The 23972-nt window shown below is 32.4% G+C and overlaps 1 protein-coding gene and 1 long non-coding RNA gene across 3 annotated transcripts; one reads left to right on the forward strand and one right to left on the reverse strand.

The window, feature by feature from the left end:
* The first annotated feature begins 125 nt into the window (after positions 1 to 125).
* Positions 126 to 1849, forward strand: LOC130450993 (uncharacterized). The gene is made up of 3 exons (XR_008910660.1): positions 126 to 341; positions 425 to 503; positions 790 to 1849. It is a non-coding gene; the product is annotated as an uncharacterized LOC130450993 (long non-coding RNA).
* A 3662-nt stretch (positions 1850 to 5511) lies between these two features.
* On the reverse strand, positions 5512 to 21123 carry LOC130450758 (lipase 3-like). 2 transcript variants are annotated; one of them, XM_056789372.1, is made up of 8 exons: positions 20999 to 21123; positions 15762 to 15874; positions 14374 to 14563; positions 9837 to 9951; positions 8866 to 9112; positions 6957 to 7106; positions 6404 to 6634; positions 5512 to 5700 (listed from the first exon to the last, which is right to left on the reverse strand). In XM_056789372.1, exons 1-8 carry the CDS (start codon positions 21030 to 21032, stop codon positions 5542 to 5544), a joined length of 1239 nt encoding a protein of 412 aa, XP_056645350.1. In that variant the 5' UTR covers positions 21033 to 21123; the 3' UTR covers positions 5512 to 5541. The 2 variants fall into 2 exon arrangements, with proteins under 2 accessions (XP_056645350.1, XP_056645349.1); XM_056789371.1 differs by lacking the exon at positions 20999 to 21123 and having other exon boundaries at positions 15762 to 16490.
* Between the last annotated feature and the right edge of the window lie 2849 nt (positions 21124 to 23972).

A 23972-nucleotide genomic window follows, 5' to 3' on the forward strand; every position in this document is an offset into this window, starting at 1 on the left:
CTTCTTTTTCTGAAATATCTAGCGATAATTTGAACGAATTGTACTGCAGTTTGCCTATAATTTAGTGAAACTTGGCTGGTAAACCCTCAGCCCTGTCGCTATACTATATAGACAGCCTTGAGGTCACAGAGATGGGCGGAGCTTATACCGACTCCAAACAATTTTGTTGATAATGGTAAATGCCCATAAGCAATTTTTCATTTAGTGTTTTCATGGTTTATATGATAAAATAAGACTTTTCAGTTGAATATATTGTTGAAGGAACGTACTATTTAAAAGCTTTTTATTAGTTTTTCCCCAGGAGAGTTAATTTAACATATTAATTCTGCTTTAAACTTGAGGTTATGTCTATTTTATTTTTGTTGTTAATCCTATCATCTACTAATAGTCATGAGTTTTCGAGTATAAATAAATTAATTTTTAGGTTTTTAAGATCTAGGACTGCTTCAGAATGGGTATGTGCTATGTTCCAGACTGTAAACATTACAGTTCAAAGCATCCATGTAAGTTTTTTTGGTTCCAAAAAAAACAAGACTTAGAGGAATCGTTGGATTTCTCTCATAAAGTAAAAGAATGATAACATTCACTTTCCAAAGATTTATGTTTTAAATTTATTATTATTATTACAAAAGAAAATATGTGTGCGATTGTCACTTTTCAAATAAAGAAAAAAAGGATGGGTCAACTTTATTTGATTTCAATATTCAGAAGTTTAATATAAAATCACCAGAAATAAGGAATGCATTTTGTTGCAGAAAGTCCATTAGTCTAATAAATCACTTTTTTTAGGAAGCGAACTGTAAAAAACCTTGTGACCGAGCTACTACCAGGACCTTCAACCGAACCACTACCAGGTCCTTCAACCAAACTACTGCCAGGGTCTCAAAACGAGATCATGAAGTGACTCAAATTAAACTTGTTGCTTCACTACTGAGTCCATAATCTGCATTTCAAGATGCTGAGAATTACTTTTTGAGGCAACAGGTGGTTGAATTAACTGAGGAGCTGGAAAAGTTATTAACAAGGTTCAGCTATGAAATTGTGAAGAACAAAGTTGTTCATGTACTAATGTATACTGGTATTCCAACCAATGAGCTGTTCATGGTTCTTTTTAAACTAATGGACAGCATTAAATTAAAATATTATGCTGGATGGAATGTTCAGATCATTCCTAAAATTGATAGGATAATTTTGGATTGCCCCGAAATTTATTCAGCAGTTCCAGCAAGCATGGAAAACCAGAGATTGACCTACAGTTCATACAAACACTGAAACACATGAAAAATGTTGGTAGGTGTTGGGTAATCACCTTTGTTAGCAAGGTTTATCCAGGGTCTACATCTGATAAAAAAATTGTTGAGGAGAGTAAGGTTCTAGATCAGATGGTGGCTGGAGATTTGATATTAGCAGATAAAGGTTTCTTGATTAAGGAAATTCTCTCTGCAGGATTATCATTAAATATACCTCCATTTTTAAATTAACAACCCCACAGCTTACAGAATCCCAAGTATATGAAACTCAACAAATTGCAAAGGCTAGAATTCATGTAGAAAGGGCCATCAGAAGAAAAAAGTATTATATTTTGTAGCAACATCAATCATATTATATATCACAAATTTCAACTGTGTGCAGCCCTCACAAACTTGCAATATCCCCCAATTAAAGAGGTTAAGGGAGTATTATTGGTAGACTTGATTTGATACAATTATTGTTAAAAGTAATAATAATACTGTTTTTCTAATTTAATAAAAGCCTGTGAATCCAACCACAATTTTCATAAAGTGAACAAATACAATATGATTTCTTGATAGTAGTCTTTACAATCCTCAAATAAATTATTAAGCCATAAGCAGTGTTTTAGTTTATTTCAAAAGTTTTTTGTACAGAAAAAAAATCACTCAACTATAGTACATTCAATACAGCAATTTAAAATAGCTAAAGTTTGTTTTAAAAATCTTAATTGACAAAATAGCGGTGTACATTTATATTAAAAAACATAATTTCCTGATATCCTCAGCAAACAAAAATTTGTATAGAGTGGCTTTTCAGTCTAAAATAAATAGTAAAGTTTTCCAACTGTATATTCTATCTGCTAATACTGTGGAATAACCTAAATCACATTGAAAAACATGTCAAAAATTTTTATTTCCTTCAAGGTATAAATACATGTTACATTTTTTCTTTTTTTAAAATATGTAAAGCTCCTTGAATTTGGTGATAATAATTGTGACTTGTATTTAAGATCAAGTTACCCTCATCGTCATAAAAAACTATATTTATTAAAATTCCTCAATTTTTCGGGTAACTTATCATTTCTGAAAGAATATAGGCATTTCACTTCTACAATGGCTTCTTCTTCATCAGTTATTCCATCAGGGCTAGTACCAAGAAGTCCTGAATTTGTAAGCCATACTCCAGTTGGCCAACATTTAAATTATAAATCTGCTTCAAATGATCTAGAGCATATTTTTCACGAGTTCTACCCCACTGGATTACTATGATACCATCCAAATTGTATTCACCTGGAAAAATAATGAATTGATTACAATAAAAAATGTATGTCAAATTAAACTAAAGTAAGGAAATGCTACATAAAATACCATTTTTGAAAAGACTACTTTTTGAAAAATCAATCTTACAGACTCGATAAGCAAATTATTGATAACATCTATGACTAAACTATGTAATAAATTTATGATTTATTACTCATCTAAGAGTGTGTTGACCAAACTCACTGGGGATCTGTTTCTCCTGCATGCTGCAATAATAGCACTAAAGTTGGTAGCAGTTAATCTAAATTTTCTTACGAGGTACCATTTTTCATTTGTACACCTGGCCAGTAGTGGTGACAGAGATTTCTTTTATTAGCTGATCATCAACAGCACATTTTTCCTTCAATCTGTTGCTTGATGCTTCTGGTACCCCACCTTCAAGAGGTGTATAGGGCTTTGGTGGGTAAATCTCTTCTGCAGATTTAACTGGCCCAACCTTCGGTTTAGGTAGTGCCTTCCATGCACACGCTTTATCTGTTACAGATATATTGTAATGCCCAAAAAGTGTCAACGCCGCAATGTGATGCTATTTTATACCCATGGGACAAGTGCAGGTCACTTCTTTAATGTCACCATTCTTTTCCAACACTACAATAAAATTATAACTGGATTAATTCCATATTACATTAACAAAGGCATAACCTACCTATAGATACCTTGTAGCTTTTGTCTTTCATAGTAGCAAATAATTCCCCTCTGATTACCTGCAAATCAAAGTCCATTTTCTTCACATGACTGGACTCTAAGGCGTTTTCACCCCTTTTTATAATTTTCTTGTGTCATCTATAAAAGCACTGATGCTGGAAAGTTTTAGGACATGTTTAAAGGCCATTATTTTCTTAACAACAAAAGGATCTGCAAAAAAAAAACAAACAAAAACGTACTGCAAAATAAAATAGACATAACCTCAACAAGTTTTAAAGCAGAATTAATATGTTAAATTAACTCACCTGCATTTGCATATAATATAGGTTATAACAATTTTTATTAAAATGGGTGATAGCCTAGTAATTGTTCGATAATGAAAACCACAAAGACCGTAAAAGTTGTGGAAAACTTAGCGAAATATTAATAAAAAGCTATGCTCCAGTTATGATGACCGGGCAATGAATGAGTTGTCCCTTACTTCCCGAATAACTCTCGTATAATAGTTTTCAGCTTAATTTATCGTGCTCTATTTAATTGTGACAGTTATGATTCGCTCTCGCTGTTTTATTTTCCAATATTAAGAATGTACTCAGTGTCCGTAGATCCTTTAGTTTTCTCTACGTTATTTTAAGTTGAGAGATTTGCAATCTGCCTAGCAAGGGAAAGATTTGATTCGTTGGTGACATGTAGAGTCGTACTCCATTAAGTACGTTCTTTTATTACATACCTACCTAAATCTGAATCAAAATAAACTTAAATCTAGAGTTACGACTATGACCGAGCAAACAATGCTAACAAATGGAACTGAGGAAAATGAAACAAAGCTAAATAGAACCACTAAAGAAATAAAATACTTGAATACTTGAATAAAAAGAACAGAATCGAGATCTCTAAGAATATCTGGAGAGTTTTACACCAACAGAGGCCACATAGTACTTATTCTGGCTTCAAGGAGGCTGAGAAGATTCTAACAACATAACTTTCCATCTAAACATTAAGACAGTACCTGGGCCAGGGATGATAAAGAAAAAGCTAAAGTCTTCTCGAAACATCAGGCCTGTAACCTTGTTACCAATTATTTCCAAAGTGTTTGAGATATACTAAGAAACTAAGCATAATAGTAAATAGGAAAATAATACCCAACATCGATTTGATTTCCGGAATAAACATGGAACAATAGAAGTTCGTAGATTAGTTAACCAAATCAATAAAGATCTAAATGACAAAATATACATATCTCATGCCTTTATATAAGGGATGGCACAGCGGTTCACAAGTGAAACTAAACCAGTTCCTTCCTCATTCCTACTATCAGTTGCCTAGATCATATTTAATGGATAGATAGTGAATATAGCAATCTATATTCCATTCTCTCTGAGGTTTTCTAGGGAAGTGTTCTCCGATCGTTGTTATATTTTCTGTACACTGCACACCGGCCAGTAACAAGGACCACAACTATGGCAACATATGCCGATGATCTGGTTCTAGTATCTTTCTATATAAACCCAATTGCGGCATTAAATAACCTCCAATATAATATAACTAAAACACGAGACTGGCCAAAAATATGAGGTATTATAGTCAATGAAACGAAGTCCGTTCACTTGACATTCATACATGTCCCTCAGGAAGAACTAGTAACTACCCACAGCAAGAGTAGGATGTTAAATACCTTGCATGCGTTTAGATAGACGCCTGACAACAGTAAACAACTTGGGATTAAACGAAGACAAATGTACTGGCTTATTTATCGTAAATCGAGACTATTACAAGACAACAACGTGCTGCTTAATAAAACAATCCTGAAACCTGTGTGGACCTATGACATACAATTATAGGGCACTGCCACCAACGAGGTTTGAAAACAAACTCTTGAGAGCCATTGTCGATGCTCCTTACTTGGTTTTCAATAACATAATTCAACTCATCCCCTTAGTAAGTAATAAAATACAGTAACAGGGCGTTTTAAACTAGAATTATCAATAAATAGAAAGTTACATTTTCCGAGGAATAGTTTTTAAATCCAAAATTTGTAAACCCTAGTTATTCAATTGGCCTTACAAATTACAAAACATTTAAACTAATGTTTTAAAAGGGCGAGTTGAAGATGATCGAAGCATGAATTTGTATTCTGCACATGGCTGATGATGAGAAAATCGACTATTATAGTAGGTAGTTACTCGCTATGATCGCAATATTGTTGCAAATCTATAAAAAAAATTGTTTCTAAAATATTATTTGAAAGCTGATGGTTAACATTTATCTATAGTTAGATACTACTTATTAATTCTGGGTTCAGTTTGTAGGTTTTCATAAAAATAAAAGAGTCCATTTTTTATATTTATATTTTGTGGTCATCATTCACAAAAAAATTGAGTGTGTCTAAAATATCTTTGTACACTTTGGTAACATTTTTTCCATATATGTAATCCACATGTGAAAGATCGTAGATACGTATCTTCTTTGGTGCTCTAATATGCCGATATAATTTATTCACATCCTAAAAAAAATTATTGTTGATTGTTTTTTTACAATAGCGAATATAAATGTATACAAGACCGCAATCAGACCTATATTATCCTATGCAGCAGAGACCCGACCTGAGACCTCTAAAACGAAACGGATATTGGAGACTACAGAAATGAAAATACTTCGAAGAGTAGCGGAAAGAACACTAATGGATAGAGAAAGGAGTGAAAACATAAGACGAACATACGGGATAGATAACATCAATGACTGGGTACTGGATGGAAAGATAAAATGGAATGAGCACATTGACCGCATGACGGAAGAACGAAATGTGAAAATATCAAGGGACAAATCACCAGCAGGACAAAGAAGCCTTGGAAGACCTAGGAAAAGATGGAGTGACAACCTCCCAGGTGACTGAGCAGAGGCAATGATGTGAAGAAAAACAGGCAATGATGCCTATAAACAGCAGGAAGAAGAAGAATATAAATGTCAGTTTTTCTGGTGCGAGTCAAAGGACTTGAGGATGAAAACAAAGTGTATGACGAGAGCGTGTATGGTTAGCACTCCTGTCGCTTGTTCTCGCCAACCAACAGAAATCGGAATACATATTAGCAAGTTACATAACTTTTTGAACACACAGTATATATTTTAACTAGCATTTTGTTAAAAGAATTTAAGAGGATCTTTTACTGAATATTATTTAGCATATGGTATATAATTTTTTTACTCACTCTTATTTCAGATAGAAGATCATGTGCACCTGCAAAAATGTAGATGGGTATCTTAATTTTTTCTATTTCATAATTTGGCGGTAGCTCAGATTTGTACTTTTCCATATTTTCAATTTTTCCATAATCGTATTGTTGGAATCTACCGTGATTAATAATTATTTGAGCAAAATGTACTAAAGTTTTTAAAGATAATCCTGTGGGAAAATACTTCATAATCAGCGGCAGCAGCTCCTGTTATATATAGAAAAATTAAATTAACAACAAGAAAGTGCTAATAGAAATTTAACTAAAGGAGAAATATTTACTCATCGAGATACATGATAATATATAGGGTGGTTAATTATTCTCTGAAATTTTGCGCACCAAAATACGATCATACAAATAGTGTGAATTTTTTAGATACCATGAATGCTTGATTAATTAGCGTATACTAGTACCAAGTTCGAGTTTGTGGAACCGTTTTTGATACTCATACCAAACACACTGTTTACTATCTTCACATCAACTCTCACAGTATATATATCTGAGTTGAGGGAAATGACTTTTCACTTACTGGTCTAACTTGTTCGGCTACAAATCCACTTACAATTGCTAGTCCAAACTGACATGCGACAACGCTAGGGTAACTTGAACAGTTGAAGCCCTTCAATAAGTTTTTGCTTTCTGGTCCTATAGCATATATGTGAAGCAAATTGAGGGTGTTCTAAAATTCAATTAAATTACTACCTATTCCAATATTACAAAACATACTTATACAGGGCCGGATTAAGATTTATAAGGCCCGGGGCTAAAATAATGACGGGGCCCCCTTAAGGAATTCGAAAACCCGGAAAAATTCACAAAATAATATCAATACGTTAGATTTGTGGTATCAACATATCAAAAAATACAGAATGTTTTCCAAATGATGGGGCCCTCTTGGACCTGGGGCCCGGGGCTATAGCCCCCCCAAGCCCCTAGCTTAATCCGGCCCTGTACTTGTAATAAAACTTCAACATCTGTAGCAATGCACATGTGTTGATATATTTTCATATTAAATACGTATTTGCGTTTCCTTGTTTCATCCAAATTTACCATAAAAGCGATAGTTAGATGATTTGAAAAATTCGCTGAACTGAGGTTGATGTAGAAAAAGGCCCTTAAAGCTAATTAATAAGATACCGTATACGCAAAAATGTAGCATACTGAAATGCATTGTTTATTACTCTTACATTATTTTTCCTATATTTTCTATACGAGTAGAATACATGTAATTGCGCTGTATGCAATATTCATAACGTTTTTTCCGACATAATCGAGAACGCAGGTTCCTGAAAAATGAAACCATCTTTTCACGTAAATCATAAACATTTCTGGGTAGGTTTGTGCCACTGAAGACTTTTTTCTTTAATATACCCCAATGTTATGTTGACACCTCAGAAAATGATGCGTTTTTGAGAAATGCTATAGATTGTCTAGCATTGTGACTGGTCGCCCTCGTCCTATTGAATCTATTGGTTTTCCTTTCGAATGTTCCTGGAACTACAAAACCTTCTGAGATCCCGGACAAATAGCCTCACCACAATGTTTCTATAACGTTTCTGAGTAACAGTAACAGGTTTGCCATAATTATCCTTAATGAAATACGGACCATTTGCACTGTGTGCTGACACAACACATCATATCGTCAGCGAATCACTATGCAGCAGTTTTTTGATTATAAGGTGAGTTGATTTCTTATCAATATAAACCTCCAAATGAACGTGACTTTCGTTAAAAATTGTTCACCATACACAATCATAGCATTCTTATCTTGGTTTGTCAATCGGTGCCCATGTCAAATTCGTTACGGAAATCCTCTAACAAATACAAAATGAACGTATCGCTGTTTTCAATTTCGCTCCCGTGATTGCAAAATCTGATTGACGATGCGTCCATGGTTCCCATTTGTTTTGATAGTTTCTGGCCTACCAGATCTTTTGATGACACAATACATTTGCTAGAAGAAAACAAAAGAAAGCATAAATGCGTTTTTTGATGCCTCTTTCTAAAAATTGGAATATTTTCCAACGAATACAGAAATTTAAATCTTCAACCAATTTATTTTTAGTGATAAAAATATGTCAAGTGACATGAGAAGAATCATCAAAATAAAAAAGATCGAACTGAAACTATTTAATATTATTTTTAACAAAAAATTAGTAACTAAGTGACGTCAAAACCATAACCTGGAAACGTCTTATGTATTGAACATTCCTGGTTAGTTGATCTTTATTGATAAAACAATTATTTACAATACGATCCGAAAGTCTCAAAGTGTTTCGGGTAACATCGAGTCTATCATTCAAATATATTCATCGTCGATTAAACAGATAGTTCCACTGCAACATAAATGCTACATGTCTTTTATTAGATGAAACTCATGGCCAATCTTTTCAATGGAAAAATGCTTGATACCAATTTAAAAATAAAAAATAGATTACCTTAATTAAATTAGTAAAAGGAAGTATTACTCGTAATACTGGTGGAGGATTATCGAAATAAACTACGGGTGCTAAGTACAGTGCTCCCTTTATATGATTTTGTGCATGATCCATTTTCAGGGATGAATAAACCATGAAGGCGGAGCAGCCCATTGAATGTCCTATATAAAGAATATCCTTACGATTTGTACTATTAGAAATATATTCTATTATTGCTGGCAAATCGTACAAACCCATTTCGTGAAAGCTAAAATAAATGGTTAAAAAAATATTTCATACATATACTGTTAATACTAATTGAATGAAAATTGCATCATTTAAAGCACATTAAAGAATAGAATTGAGAAAATTTCCATAGGGTACGTTCCACTTAATGCCCATAATGCTCTAGTTCACGACTACTAAAATTCCTTATCTACTAATGTAAATACCGCGGGCGTTGTAGGAGAAAATTATAGGTGGAACACACCTCATGATCATTGTAAGCTTGGCAAATACATGCAGTTTGGAATAAATATTTCGTACAGATTGGGGAACAATTGAATTCAGCAGTGAATTTTGCTTTTTGACAAATCTGACGCCACTAGCAATGCAACGTCAGCCTTAGACTATACAGAATAGAGCACTTTTCTGAGTAACTTCCAAATTTTGGTGGAAGCTTAATCCGACTTTCCACGGGATTCAGATGGATTAATTCAACAGGTGTTGCAATAGTTGTAGACGATATAAGACACTTGTGTCTGCGCTATTTGCAAACCCCAAAGAATTTTCTGGCATGGATTTGTTAGAGGAAAAAATTTATAATTTTAACATTTATATAAGGAACAAATGTCATTTCCAATTATTATTAACTCTCGAATTATCACCAGAAAAAGTATTTGTTCGATATCCATTATCAAAATTCATTATGCAGTAGATATGTTATAAAAAAAATCATATTATAAGTTTTGTGAATAGAAAAAATATGTTACCTAAAATTCCAATACTCCTCTTGACTTATTGATGAATTTAAGTGCATTTTTGAATATTTAGTCCCCCTAAAGTTTGGAATCCACAGATCAAAACCATTCCTTGCTATTACAAATGCTGAAAATTTATTAATACATCGATTAAAACCAATACGTTCAGTGAGGATATATAGAATCATCGCGTCGAGTTATATGGATCGCTGGTGCAACATACATTTTTGATTTCCCATTTATTAGAGATGGCAGACTTTTTTTTGACTAAATATCCCTATTAATATCATCCTAAAGCTTGATGCTACAAATTGTTATATTTTCATTTTATGAAATTCATTAGTAAGTATTGGAATAAAATATCTTACATATTAAAAAAATTGATGATTTCCATTCCGAGTCCGTTCAGGCGTTCTACCCAACCGATTTGCTTAATTTTTTTTTTCAATGAAAGGTATTGATGCACAGATCAGCTATCAACCATCGGATTTCATCTAATTTTCACCATTCTCAAGTTATACTCAAATGCGATTTCCCCCTGTACATTACTTATAGGAGTTTTTCACATACACACGTTCTATCCTCAATATCTCAGGTTCTATTCACGATAGAGACTTCGTTTTGGTTTATGAACACTCGCTGAAACATCCTCTTTCTTGAGTTTTTGAACACTTAAATCGGTTGAGTTGGAGAGGAGCTGGGCGCGGACATTCAATGTGGAGTTATGGATTTTTGTAGGTTTTTGGCAATTTTTCTACATTCAAAGATCTATATCTCAGGTTCTAATATAGCTACAGAGTTCGTTTTGGTTTAAGAACACTCGCTGAAACACCTTCTTTCTTTTGAGTTTTTGAACACTTAAATCGGTTGAGTTGGAGAGAAGCTAGGCGCGGAGATTCAATGTGGAGTTATGGATTTTTGTAGGTTTTTGGCAATTTTTCTACATTCAAATATCTATATCTCAGGTTCTAATATAGCTACAGAGTTCGTTTTGGTTTAAGAACACTCGCTGAAACACCTTCTTTCTTTTGAGTTTTTGAACACTTAAATCGGTTGAGTTGGAGAGGAGCTGGGCGCGGACATTCAATGTGGAGTTATGGATTTTTGTAGGTTTTTGGCAATTTTTCTACATTCAAAGATCTATATCTCAGGTTCTAATATAGCTACAGAGTTCGTTTTGGTTTACGAACACTCGCTGAAACATCCTCTTTCTTGAGTTTTTGAACACTTAAATCGGTTGAGTTGGAGAGAAGCTAGGCGCGGAGATTCAATGTGGAGTTATGGATTTTTGTAGGTTTTTGGCAATTTTTCTACATTCAAATATCTATATCTCAGGTTCTAATATAGCTACAGAGTTCGTTTTGGTTTACGAACACTCGCTGAAACATCTTTCTTGAGTTTTTGAACACTTAAATCGGTTGAGTTGGAGAGGAGCTGGGCGCGGACATTCAATGTGGAGTTATGGATTTTTGTAGGTTTTTGGCAATTTTTCTACATTCAAATATCTATATCTCAGGTTCTAATATAGCTACAGAGTTCGTTTTGGTTTAAGAACACTCGCTGAAACACCTTCTTTCTTTTGAGTTTTTGAACACTTAAATCGGTTGAGTTGGAGAGAAGCTAGGCGCGGAGATTCAATGTGGAGTTATGGATTTTTGTAGGTTTTTGGCAATTTTTCTACATTCAAATATCTATATCTCAGGTTCTAATATAGCTACAGAGTTCGTTTTGGTTTAAGAACACTCGCTGAAACACCTTCTTTCTTTTGAGTTTTTGAACACTTAAATCGGTTGAGTTGGAGAGGAGCTGGGCGCGGACATTCAATGTGGAGTTATGGATTTTTGTAGGTTTTTGGCAATTTTTCTACATTCAAAGATCTATATCTCAGGTTCTAATATAGCTACAGAGTTCGTTTTGGTTTAAGAACACTCGCTGAAACACCTTCTTTCTTTTGAGTTTTTGAACACTTGAATCGGTTGAGTTGGAAAGGAGCTAGGTGCAGACATTCAATGTGGAGTTATGGATTTTTGTAGGTTTTTGGCAATTTTTCTACATTCAAATATCTATATCTCAGGTTCTAATATAGCTACAGAGTTCGTTTTGGTTTAAGAACACTCGCTGAAACACCTTCTTTCTTTTGAGTTTTTGAACACTTAAATCGGTTGAGTTGGAAAGGAGCTAGGCGCGGACATTCAATGTGGAGTTATGGATTTTTGTAGGTTGTTGGCAATTTTTCTACATTCAAAGATCTATATCTCAGGTTCTAATATAGCTACAGAGTTCGTTCTTTTCTATTATAATGATTTCTGATACTTATTTAATGGATTCGATGCGAGCGAAGCCGTGGGTAAATGCTAGTAATAATTAAGTAAAAAATTTATCGTCTTACATAAGTTTCACCTATTGTCACTACACAAAACATTGTACGTTATTGCTACAACTTAATGAATACTTACTCTTAACCTCAACTTTTACGTGATCAAAACAACTTGTCAAAAACACTACCCGTTTTTAAAAATTGCTAAAATATGCACAAAGCGTTTATTTTAGGAGATCTATAGTACAATGCCACGAAAACACGTTCATAAGTACAAGCCCCGTATCGGCGAAATTATTCAAGTGAAAACATAAAAAGAGCCCTTGAAGGTGTTATAGAACGTCAACTATCGTTCCAGCAAGTAGCAGACACGTTTGGGGTGCTCAAAACTACCTTGGGAAGAACGGAGACATGTTGGGACGGCCCCCTGTGCTATATTGGAGGAAAACATTATTGTGAATGCTTTACTTGCTGCCATTTTATTTGGCTACCCCTTCACCTTGCAAGTGCAATGTGAATTTGTTCAACAGTATTTGAACCGAAATGGTGTTCATATTCCTGTATTTCGAAACAATCTACCTGGAAAGGATTTGTATTTAGCTTTTTTGGAGACAAATCCTTAATTGGCAAGAAAGTTGTCAGAAAACATAAAACGCTCAAGGGCACAAGTAACAACAGAAACAATTGTGAAGGATTTTGAGAATTTGAAAACAACTTTTGAAGGCGTATCTCCAAAGAACATAATAAATTTTGATGAAAATAACATAAGCGATTATCCAGGAAAACAAAAGGTTTTAGTGAGAAGAGGATCTAAGCATGCGCATCGAATTTTGGATTCATCCAAAGCCTCTACGACCGTCTTGTCTTGCGTTACAAGAGACGGCCAAATATTAGCACTATATGTGGTGTACAAGGCTAATAATTTGTATCCTGAGTGGATACAAAATGGGTCAACTGGAACTTAATTTAATCGGTCTTCTTCAAAGCGGTTTGATGGAGATATCTTCGAAGATTGGTGCATTAAAATGACTTTACCATATTTGACTATCCAAAACTTCCAATAACATAGACAATGAGAAGTTACCGTATCAGAAAAAATCCTTTTAATTTCTGTTGAAAGTGAAGATGAGGACGATTGTAACGAAAGGTTGAATCTAAAGAAGAAGAAGATTTAAATACAGAAACATTTTTTGACAGGCTGTCATTTTTTGTTCTTAAGCTTCATTTTAAATTTTTGTCTGTATTCCAAAGAATAAGTAATTTATTGAGTTTTACATTTTTTGTTGTGTTTGAATAGGTATTTTATTTTATTTTATAATGTCAAATATTTTTTTAAATTAAACTATTATAGTTTCCATGGTAAATTAATTTTATTTAAACTGCTTCACAACCATTATTTATTACATGATGTAGACCTCTCTTTTGGAGATTGGTTTTCAGTCGCAGGAACGTAAAGTGTAAAAAAAATGTCCAAAATGGATATAAATACTAATTAATATACCTATACTAACCAAGGATGACATCCAATAAAAATTCAATAGAAATTTTTTACCGTTTCATATTCACCAAAAGTACGGGTTATGTGGAACGACAGAAAAATAAAAAAAATGTAAGGGATCCCATTTACATTTAGTAATATGCCTTGAAGGATTCCCTTGTTAAACTAATACCCGGCATAAATTGAACGTTAGCAGTATATTAAATGTAATTGGGGATATTGACAAAACAGTAAAAAAAGCGTTTCATTTATTCCCTCTACGATACTTCCTTTAGATGAAAAAAATGTACTTTAATAACAAAAAAACCTACTATAAGTTAATGAACCTCTAGTATCTAAATATATCAATCAAGATTAATATTCAATAGACATCTGGAATTACTAAAGATAACTTGGACATAAGAAGTCAAAATATCCCGCCCAATGGATTCATATAAAAGTTAATTTGCATCCTCCATCGCCCATATCTGAAACCTTCTCATCTATAAGATGCAGTTTTGTATATCAAACACGCAATATATCCTTGATAATATCCAATCTATCAACCCCCATAACCTTCATTAACTAATCAGGAATCAAAAGTTAAGAAAATCGTGTAAGCCGTTTTTGGAAAATAATTTTATCACTCAATTCTTAACAGCCATTCGTATTCGCATTGTTTAATTAACATATTAAACAAAGTATATAGAATAGACATTTCCTTAATGAAATGCTTACTGTAAGGCAATTCTTACCTAATGAATTCTGACCAGAAATAAACCAAGATCTACCATCTACTAAAACTCCGTGTTGTAATATCACTGGTGATTTTTGATTTTTGTTATCATGTTGCAAGCTTAATTGAAAAATTGTTAGGATATACCCATCTTCTGTAGTAACAGTGTGCTTTTTTAAATCAAATCCATATCTATCATTCAATATTTCCTAAAAACAACAGAATGTGTTTTAGTTATCACACAGGTTTTATTAGAAGACTTTCAAAGTTCTATTTTCTAAACTTCCCCCTAAATCATCAACTGTGAAAATGACCAAAATTTTTATGAAATGCATCATTTTGGGCTGATTATTACCCTTGCTTAGAAAACAGAGTAACCAACACCAAAATACAGAAAAGATTAAATTTCTGCTGGTCATCTTTGTCAGCAGCAATAATCATGGAAACTTATATATCCAAAACCAAAAGAAAGAGTAAAAAAAATATTCCAAATTATAGTACGATTCAATGCATAAAACATCACGATCTTTTTTGATACCTATCCCACACCGTCCATAAAGGATTGCGAGCATGCATTGCGGGATGGCTTCGAACAATGTAGCTACAACATCTCTGGGTCTGACCAAAAATGTACGAGATATTTTTCAAAATTTCTAAGGACTTGCTACATTACAAACATTTGGCGGAATGCTCACCGTGAACTCACCAGAAAACTCTCCCCAGTCAAGTATCAATTTCATTGGTTTGATGGCGACCAATTGCCACAGCTAGTCAATGACGTAATCCTTATAATATTGTTGGCAAAGTTTATGCTATTATAGAATTAATGTGAATAAGAATTACCTCCTATTATATAATATAATTATAATAGTTACATTGATTTTTCAGATTCCCAATCCAAGAGACACATTACGTTTTCAATGCGATTTTTGTTATACAATGAGTTATATTACATGGTAAAGGAATTTATCCCCAATCAAAAATATCGTCTATTGAAGTTTCGTTTTATAAATATTTCGATCGAGCTTCGGGTGGCTAACTTTTCGAAATTGGACCGTTGAATGTCTCAAAGGGATCATTCGAACTTTCAATATTAATGGGATATGTGTGATGACGAATTAATATCTAGAGTACTACTATCTACTAGGTACTAGAGACCATTGCAAGAAATGCGATTCGCTGACAAATTCTTAGTAAACAAAATTGAAATATTATTAATGTACTGATTGGAAACAGCTGATCATTGCTTATCGTGTTAACGGCGATTATAGGACGGACCCCTCTTGAAAAGATTCTTTTAATTGCAGCCAAGTCCCTATGATTTATAAACAAAATAACTAAAATTTGGTAGATCGCTCTTTTTGGACTCAACATATAAATTATAATAATAAAACAATGAGCACTTACTGGTGTGGAATCCAAATCCGGATTGTAGAAACATTTGGTGTTATTGTTGGCATTTCGATACGATATGAAATCCGTGCATACCAAATCATGTCGTATCACAGACGCTTTTTGTTCTTCAAGGAAAAACAAGAAAAATATTACCAAAATATGCATTTAAATACACCTCACAAGTTTATAACTGTCTCTTATACTAAATAATTATAGAATACGAGTGGATGTCTGGACGATAATAAATAATTAATATGGTATTTTAATCCGTAATATAAAAAGTGGAATATGAACTTTCAATTCATCAATTTATGTCATTGTCAATGCCTAAATATAATTATACAATTTGTTTAATTGTTTATTTAAAAAAACTACATGTTTTTAATTTTATAAATTTGTTTACGACGCAAGAGAATGAATACTATTTTTAGCACTGATCTATTGAATTGCCTTGTTTTGGTTTTATTTATTAGATTTATGATAATTGAATTTGTTTTCAGTTAAATCCACTTTTATGGTAGCAGTATTTGTTGTAGTTTTGAAATTATTGCTATTATCAATAGCAGCACTTCTCTAGTGCTTTTTTGTCACGAGTTGAAGCTTGAAGATCTAATATAATTCATTATGCAAATCGGCAACAACAGCAACAAGGATTCGCAAATAGGAATTATAACGTAGCGAAAATATTTGCCGGAATCATGCAAAAGACACTAGGGGAAAACTAGACACAAAATTAGAAGAAACTCAGGTTGGATTTCGTCCCACTAGAGGGACACAAAACGCGACACATTCGACGACGGAAATTAGATTCCTCCGGAAAATTAAGGACCACATCAAAAGTGAAACGTACAGGCATATATTAAATATCTGCAGAAAAATACATAAAAGTAAATCAACTAAGACGGTTCGGACTTGTGAAAAGGATGAGCAAGAAAAGAATTACATGAAGAATAATAGAAGCCAGAGCAGAAAGAGCGAAAAACAGAGGAAGACCAAGATACACCTGGATGGACGAACTCAACAAAGCGACTGAGAATAAAGGACAGAAATTACAATAGGTACTACCACAAACAAAAAGATATGGAAAGGCTCGATGAAAAAAAGAAATTTAATCCAACGTCTTACACCCATAAGGGTAGTTAGACATAAGGGTTAAGCATAAGTCAAAAAATTCAAACTTGAAAATATGTGAATGAAAATATGCTGGAAATAATAAATGAATGACTCAATTTAAGAATTACATACTACATAAAAATTATTAAAGTTTATTAATAAATAATCTGTCAAAAATAAATAATACTTAGATTAGTAGATTTTCCATCCCTGATTTCTAATACACATACTTCTTTGAAACAGATAAGCAACATTTCTGGCGTAATGGCTTAGAAAGCATTGGAATATTTCGATGGCATAACAGAAATTTTGTTTACTGGTTAATGTGTTAATTGAACGGCTAATAATTATCATAGAATCCAAGATCAGTTTCAATATATTTGATGAAATATTACGACTAGAAAAATTATGTATTTCGTGGTATTTAATATCCTTCTATCATACACCTCTAATTCCTTCTTTTGATTATTGAAAAATCAATTTGAAGAAGAACATACATTTACACAAGGCACTAAATGGAAGAAAAACATTTAATCTGTAGAAGAGCAATTATTAAGTGATATATCTGCAAGAAAATTGAAGAGAAACGATTTTTCAAAATGTTCGAGATGGCGATAAACTTGTAAACAGAATGAAGGCGATTATATCACTTACTAATCTGTTTATTGCGCTAATATTTTCAATTTATTCATAAACATGTGAGTTAAAAACTTCTAGAACAAAAGTTTGTTTTTATAAGGTACTCATATAATCAAGGATGAATGTTTAACAGAAAAAAATTTTAATTCTACGTAATAAGTATAAGCTATGGTTTCATCGTGAACTGGAATATATATCATATTACTGGAGCTATCTTTATAAGGTAGCCACGTAACTTGTATCTTATTCAATTCAATTCCACATTTAATTTGTTTATAGGTTATTTAGTAAGTTTTGATTTAAAAAAATTTGAAATTTGAATCGCTGAAATGTCTTACCAAGGCTTGTCCATTTACGCTGGGTACAAGTGACCAGTTGCCTTGAATTGTTTTCATAAAACTAGTTGCGTCATTTTGTGCAAACTATTTTGCTTTTCGTTTGAATGATGTCGAGGTCTTATTAAGATTTTGATAGGTTAAGAGATTGGAGATTTAAAAAAAATTTTAGAGGTTCTTTATAATAGCAGAAAACACAGTAAAATTTCTACTATCCTATGCGGAATGACTATGTGAGATTAGTTGATCACTGAATTGGAGAGAGAAATACTAGGTTTCGGAGGGTAAAAAGGTAGCAGTTTTTTAAATTCTTGCATATTATGTATTACAAGAAAACTATTATAGACGTTTAATGATGCACAGTTGCATTGTGTGCAGTATGTAGTAGCAGGCCTTATAGGCCTATAGCTTGAAATCTCTCTACACCTTTTCTCCAACTCCTTTTGTTCACAGCTGCATTGCGCCAGTTCGCTGTCCCTAACTTCTATAAGTCTTGCATCTAGCCATTTTCGACGTGGATGCCCTCTTCTTTTTTTTAGGCCTTCTCCACTCCTTCTCTTTTCATCCATCTGTTTTCTTTCATTCTGGCTACATGCCCCAACCAACGCAGTCTTTTTCCCCTTTCTCTGCATTAGCTCTTCTTCTCCATTGTTCAACTCGTATTCCTCTAAAAATGTTTCTCAATACTCCTCTCTCCCATGCGCTTAGCCTGTTCTCCTCTTTCTTATTCATGGCTCAGAATTCACTACCATATAACACCCTAAGTTGTATAACCGTCCTGTAAATTGTTAGCTTCACTAGCTTTGAGGTTTCCTAGAGCTCCAGATGTTTTATTGCCCCAATCTCTTGTCGAATTCTTTAATTTCGTCCACTTTACCTGTTATCGTCAATAGGTAATGTATTCGCAACTGGTTTCATCGCTTCCATTGTGTAAATGGACAAGTTGCTTATTGAAATTCTATATTTCGTTATAACTTGATTTGAAATTCACGTTATGTAGATGAAATTATTGAGAAAAAGATGAATTTCTGATTTGAACAGTTATCGCATAGATGGTCCCCAGTGAGAGTTAGTTAGAACATTACAGCTAAATTTTAAATATAATATTGTATTGGTGATATAATCCATTCCAATAATAATGTCAATTGTAACAATAATTTCTGTCTACATGATTTGCTTATCTGTAAAATTATTATAATAATGCATCTTCATTATTGTCCTAATTACCATGTGGAAGCAGCTCACTAGTTCTTGTGAGAGAAATAACTGTCAATTAATTAAATCTAGATATTTCGCCGATTAAAACTCATACATTCGCCATCAGATGCCCTCTATATAGTTCTTCCAATATCAATTGCAGATTATAAAAACCCTTGCCGACAATTTTGTTTTTTCTATCTACCATAAGCGTAGATACCTTATTCTATAAATTATTATTATTTTTATAAATACTTTTAAAAATATGTATATCTTATGGGAGAAAGTATTCGTTAAATGGCAATCGAATCATTATAAACTGGACGGCATTGTACGCCGTTATTTAGACAGATGCACTTAATTGTAGTCCTACTTGGAACTTGGGAAAAAATCATTAGTTTGGTTTAAACAGGGTACCTGACGTGAATTGAGCCCTTTTTGTACCCCATCCATCCGTTTTTTCTGTAAAACGGATCAACGCATCAAAGCAAAAGCCATAAAGGAAAATAAATTCTTTGGAAATAAAACAAAAGAAAAAAAAACATTTCAATTCCAAAGTATCTTTATAAAGCTTTCCTAAGATCTTGGCGATCTGCTGCAAAAACTTTCTTTACGAGTTCTACAACCTCTTTCCTCAGTTTTGGAGACTGACATTTTCGTAATTCTGATTTTACGTTTGCCCATATTAGCTCTATAGGGTTGAATATGCAATAGTAAGGAGGTAATCTGACAAGAGTATAACCCTGTACTTCGCAAAGCTTTTCAATATAATAAATTGCCTCACAAGTAATTCTTTGTTTGTTGGGTCTTTTTTACGATCACTGACAGCAATAGAAATAGTTTTTTCAGACTTAAATACTAAAATTTGAGTTTTGTTACTACTACTATTTGGTACCTTAGGAAGTTGCCGCGAGTGGTAGGATGCGTTCTCCATAACGATCATTGATTGAGGTGGAATTTTAGGTAAAAGCAGTTCATTTAATTACTTTTCAAATAATTCTTCTGTTATATTGTATGATATTAATAAAGTATTAGACACGAAACCGTCTTTGCTTCCAGCGTCTACTATTATAATGCGTTTCCCTTTAAGAAATGGCCCATTCAAATAGCAATTTTAACTATTGTCAACCCAACCGAAATTTACTACATCGGGACTGTCAAACCATGTTTCATCTAGATAAATTATGTGTCTATTAGAACTTCGGTAGTTTTTTATCTGGATAATGTGGCAGCTCTGTTCTCCTTATATAAACTATAAATTGTCCTACGTTTAAAATCATGAGTAACTTTGTCAACTAATACAGTTTTTCTTTACATGTTTTTCGGTTCTGTGAATGATCGACAGCAACCCCTTTCGTGACTACTCGATAAATAGAAAATTTATTTACTCTAGTTAATTCAGCAATTTTTATTATGATTGCATTATCAGATTGCTGAATATTTTCCTTTTTTTAAACATTTAAAAAAATATTGTCAATAATTTTAACTATTCAAACTACCTGTCATATGGTTTTAGCTGGCAAAGGAAATTACATGATTGCGAGCAATTATAATAAGGCACCACATGCATTTTTAGATAAATATTATTATTCTAATTTTTTTTATTATTCAATTTCAATTATATAAAACAATTAGATTATTTAGCACCGTCCCATTAATATATTAATGTGTATAAGCAAATTATTGTGTTCGAGGTTATTTTATACAGATTATGGTTTTATTCAAGTTTAACCAGTTTTTTTAATTATTTCGGAACATTTTGGCAGACTATACGATTTAAATTTATCTTACAATTCCGAAATATTCTGATATAAAATGAATGAAATTCGATTGCTCAAGCATAATTAACCCACTAAATTGTATAATATAAAATATTTTTAATCAACTTGATCTAGACAGTCTGACGTAAGAAAGACCTTAAGATACCGGTTTGTATTCAATGAAAAGTGGTCAAAATTTACATACCAAATAATTCAAAAACAAAAAAATCATTCCACATGTTAATTTATAATCACAAGTTTAACAACTTTGGTTTGCAATATATTGGAACTTCAGTAAATTGTTTCAAGGCTATTTATCGTTTATTCTTTGAACGGGTTTCTACGCAAAAATTATCAGTTTCCATGGTTTATCTAAGACCGGAAATCCATGTGTTTAATTTTCGTTTAAATGTGTTTACTATTACTTGATATTTGTTCGGTATAAAATGATAATTACTTGTTTATGAATTTGACTTATGTTATAACAAACGTTTTTGCTTGTCTAAGAACCGTTTTTATATTGTTAATGCTATTGAATTTACAAAAATTAATAAATAATACGAATAAATAATAACAGTTTCTCAAGTGTCGCTTTTAATTAGTAGATATGAAATGTTTCTGATAAGAACTATTCTAAAAAGTACTACAAATTGAACAACTGGAAACATCTCCATTGTACAGAGAGTGTCTCATAAGTAACGTCAGTTTTAATAAGTGAAAATTCATACGTCTCAATTTAAACATGTGGAACTTGTTTAGACTGGTATCTTATTCTATGAAGAGTACAATCGCTTTCCATTTTTTCAATCATCTCCTTGTTTATTAAGGACGCAGTGCGTTTTTGTAATAAATTGTATTGAGTGCGATAAATATGAAATTTTTGCATTGTTAATACATCATTGGAAACAAAATTTAAATCAGCCGCAACAGCAAGGAACATACCTGAAACTGGAGGAGGAGACACAGTTAATGACAGAACGGCGCAGCGTTGATTTAATCATTTTAATAGTGGAGATTTAACGCCTGTTGCATTGTTACTTGCGATGAAAAATAGTTTTATCTCAACAAATTGAGCATGGAAAATAAGTGGTTGCAAAGAGAGAGCAATTCGAGCGGATAGTCTTGTTGTGTATCTGGTGGGATTATGCAAATTTAGCGTACTTCGAAATCAATCCAGATGTCGAACTATCAATGTCGAGGTATATAGTGGACAGCCGATGCGAATGCATGAGGTTTTATCGAAGAAATATCCAGGCTCAATTAACTGGAATGGATCCTTTGTTTATTGCTTTCCAGTTTGTAATGCCACCAGTCCTCTTTGAAATTTTATTTGAATTAAATTCCAAATTAAAATTTTCGATTTTATTGAGTTGAAACAGTGTCCTCACGCAATGATTATGGCAGCGTACCTAATGGACCAAGAACAAAGGAACAACTACTTTTTTGAATTTTAATTTCTTTTTAAAAGAAAATCACAAGTACAATTTATTTGGATACAAAAGTTGGTAGGGTATTCGTTAATACAAGAATGTCGTTCATTTTAAAAATGAACAATTAAATGATCGGAAACAGATCGAGATTATCCATTTGATAACATGAACCTAAAATATTACAAAAAGGGATTCAACTAAATTAATCTGGAAATATTCTTTCTCCTAAAAATGAAAGCATTAGATAATTTCATTAAAGCTGCAGTAATGTGTTTACACTTTTACTTTAGCTTGGAAATCCCGTTGCATGGTAGCGTTCAGCATTTTGGACTCTCGTTGACAAATACTAATGCACCATGCAAATATTTTAGCTTTGTTTGAATTGAAATTTGGAACATACTGAATTATTAAATAATAACATACACAAACCAAAATGCCTTTTTCCCGACTAATACAATGTTTTTGGTTAGCAATTTATAATTAAAATTTTTACTGATATCGACACTTATGGTATCGATATATTTTGTAATATCTAAGATTAGATATATTTTATATATTCTGATTATTTGGGACGTTCCATTTCAACTGTTATTTCCGGAGCAAACATGCCAAAAATATTAATAAAGTAATTACAAGGAACCCTGCATTACACATATTAGCATTGAGGTTATGTGTGTACAGAATTAATTTATGTTCTTGAAATTCAACTGTTTCTGAGCTCACGCTAACTTAGTTACAATTACAATCATTAATGCCATGATTATATTTGCGTTTGGGAAACTTTTTTTGGATACTTCAAGTTTCTGTCTCTAAATAAAGTGAGAGCAATCAAACCAGTTACCTAGGTAAGCTCTAAAGCAATATAGATATTTCAATTTTTGTACTAAATTTCTAAAAATGTAACTCGTATGTTATTTTTTTCTTAAATTATGTACGACTTTTCCCATATCGATAAACTTCAAATACTTGGAAACCGAGTGTACAGTTGTTAAATTATTGAGTTTGTAACCAAACAATGTAGGAAGTCTAGAAATCAATCATTCCAATGGGTAGACGGCTGTAGGGAATGAACATAATATTGTGGAGCGTTCATACAAAAGAAAAATGAATTAAAAGAAATTTATTACTCAATCATATTGAATTATAGGTTTATTTCCATTATTTTTGTAAATACGTTTAAAGCTTTTGTAGAATAAATAAATATTGACAAACGGTGTTTATCTTACAATCTATTGCACAACATAGTATTTATATTTATGATTTAAGTAAAATGGTGGTCATTTTATATTTATTTATATTGATTTTAGGTATCTTTTAATTAAACTTTCGTTTCAAAGCATCAAATCTTAAAATATCTACCTCCTTCAGTCTAAAAATATCACTACATCAAAATCAAAATAAAATCAGAAAGGAAGTTTAGATTTCACATCTCAAAAATATGTAGCAACCATCAATCAAATTATTTATAATTGCATTGAAATTTTTAAATAGAACTATAAATTCATAATCGAACCATTTAATATTCAACATCATTCATAATGACCTAACCCATGAAAATTTAGTGTCAATCATAATCTAACCAATAAAAATTAATAACGATTTCTGTAAGTACCATAAGCAATAACCTTAATATTAAGCCTCAATTGGAATATTGATTTTGGATTTCGGCGAATTTAATGATTTTTGAAAGAACAACAAAATTTGAATCTCGCAATTCTTAACTAATTAGTGTTATTAATTTTTATTGTT

This window comes from Diorhabda sublineata, chromosome X (assembly GCF_026230105.1).
Source record: "Diorhabda sublineata isolate icDioSubl1.1 chromosome X, icDioSubl1.1, whole genome shotgun sequence".
Classification (NCBI taxonomy): Eukaryota; Metazoa; Arthropoda; class Insecta; order Coleoptera; family Chrysomelidae; genus Diorhabda; species Diorhabda sublineata.

Excerpts from the sequence above, each read along its gene's own strand:
- LOC130450758 (XM_056789371.1), bottom strand. The coding sequence starts at position 15,914 with ATGCATATTTTGGTAATATTTTTCTTGTTTTTCCTTGAAGAACAAAAA. Across the intron at positions 7,107-8,865 it reads CTTTTACTAATTTAATTAAG|AACACCCTCAATTTGCTTCA; the intron begins GTAATCTATTTT and ends ATTGAATTTTAG. Across the intron at positions 5,701-6,403 it reads ATCTTCTATCTGAAATAAGA|GATGTGAATAAATTATATCG; the intron begins GTGAGTAAAAAA and ends AATTTTTTTTAG.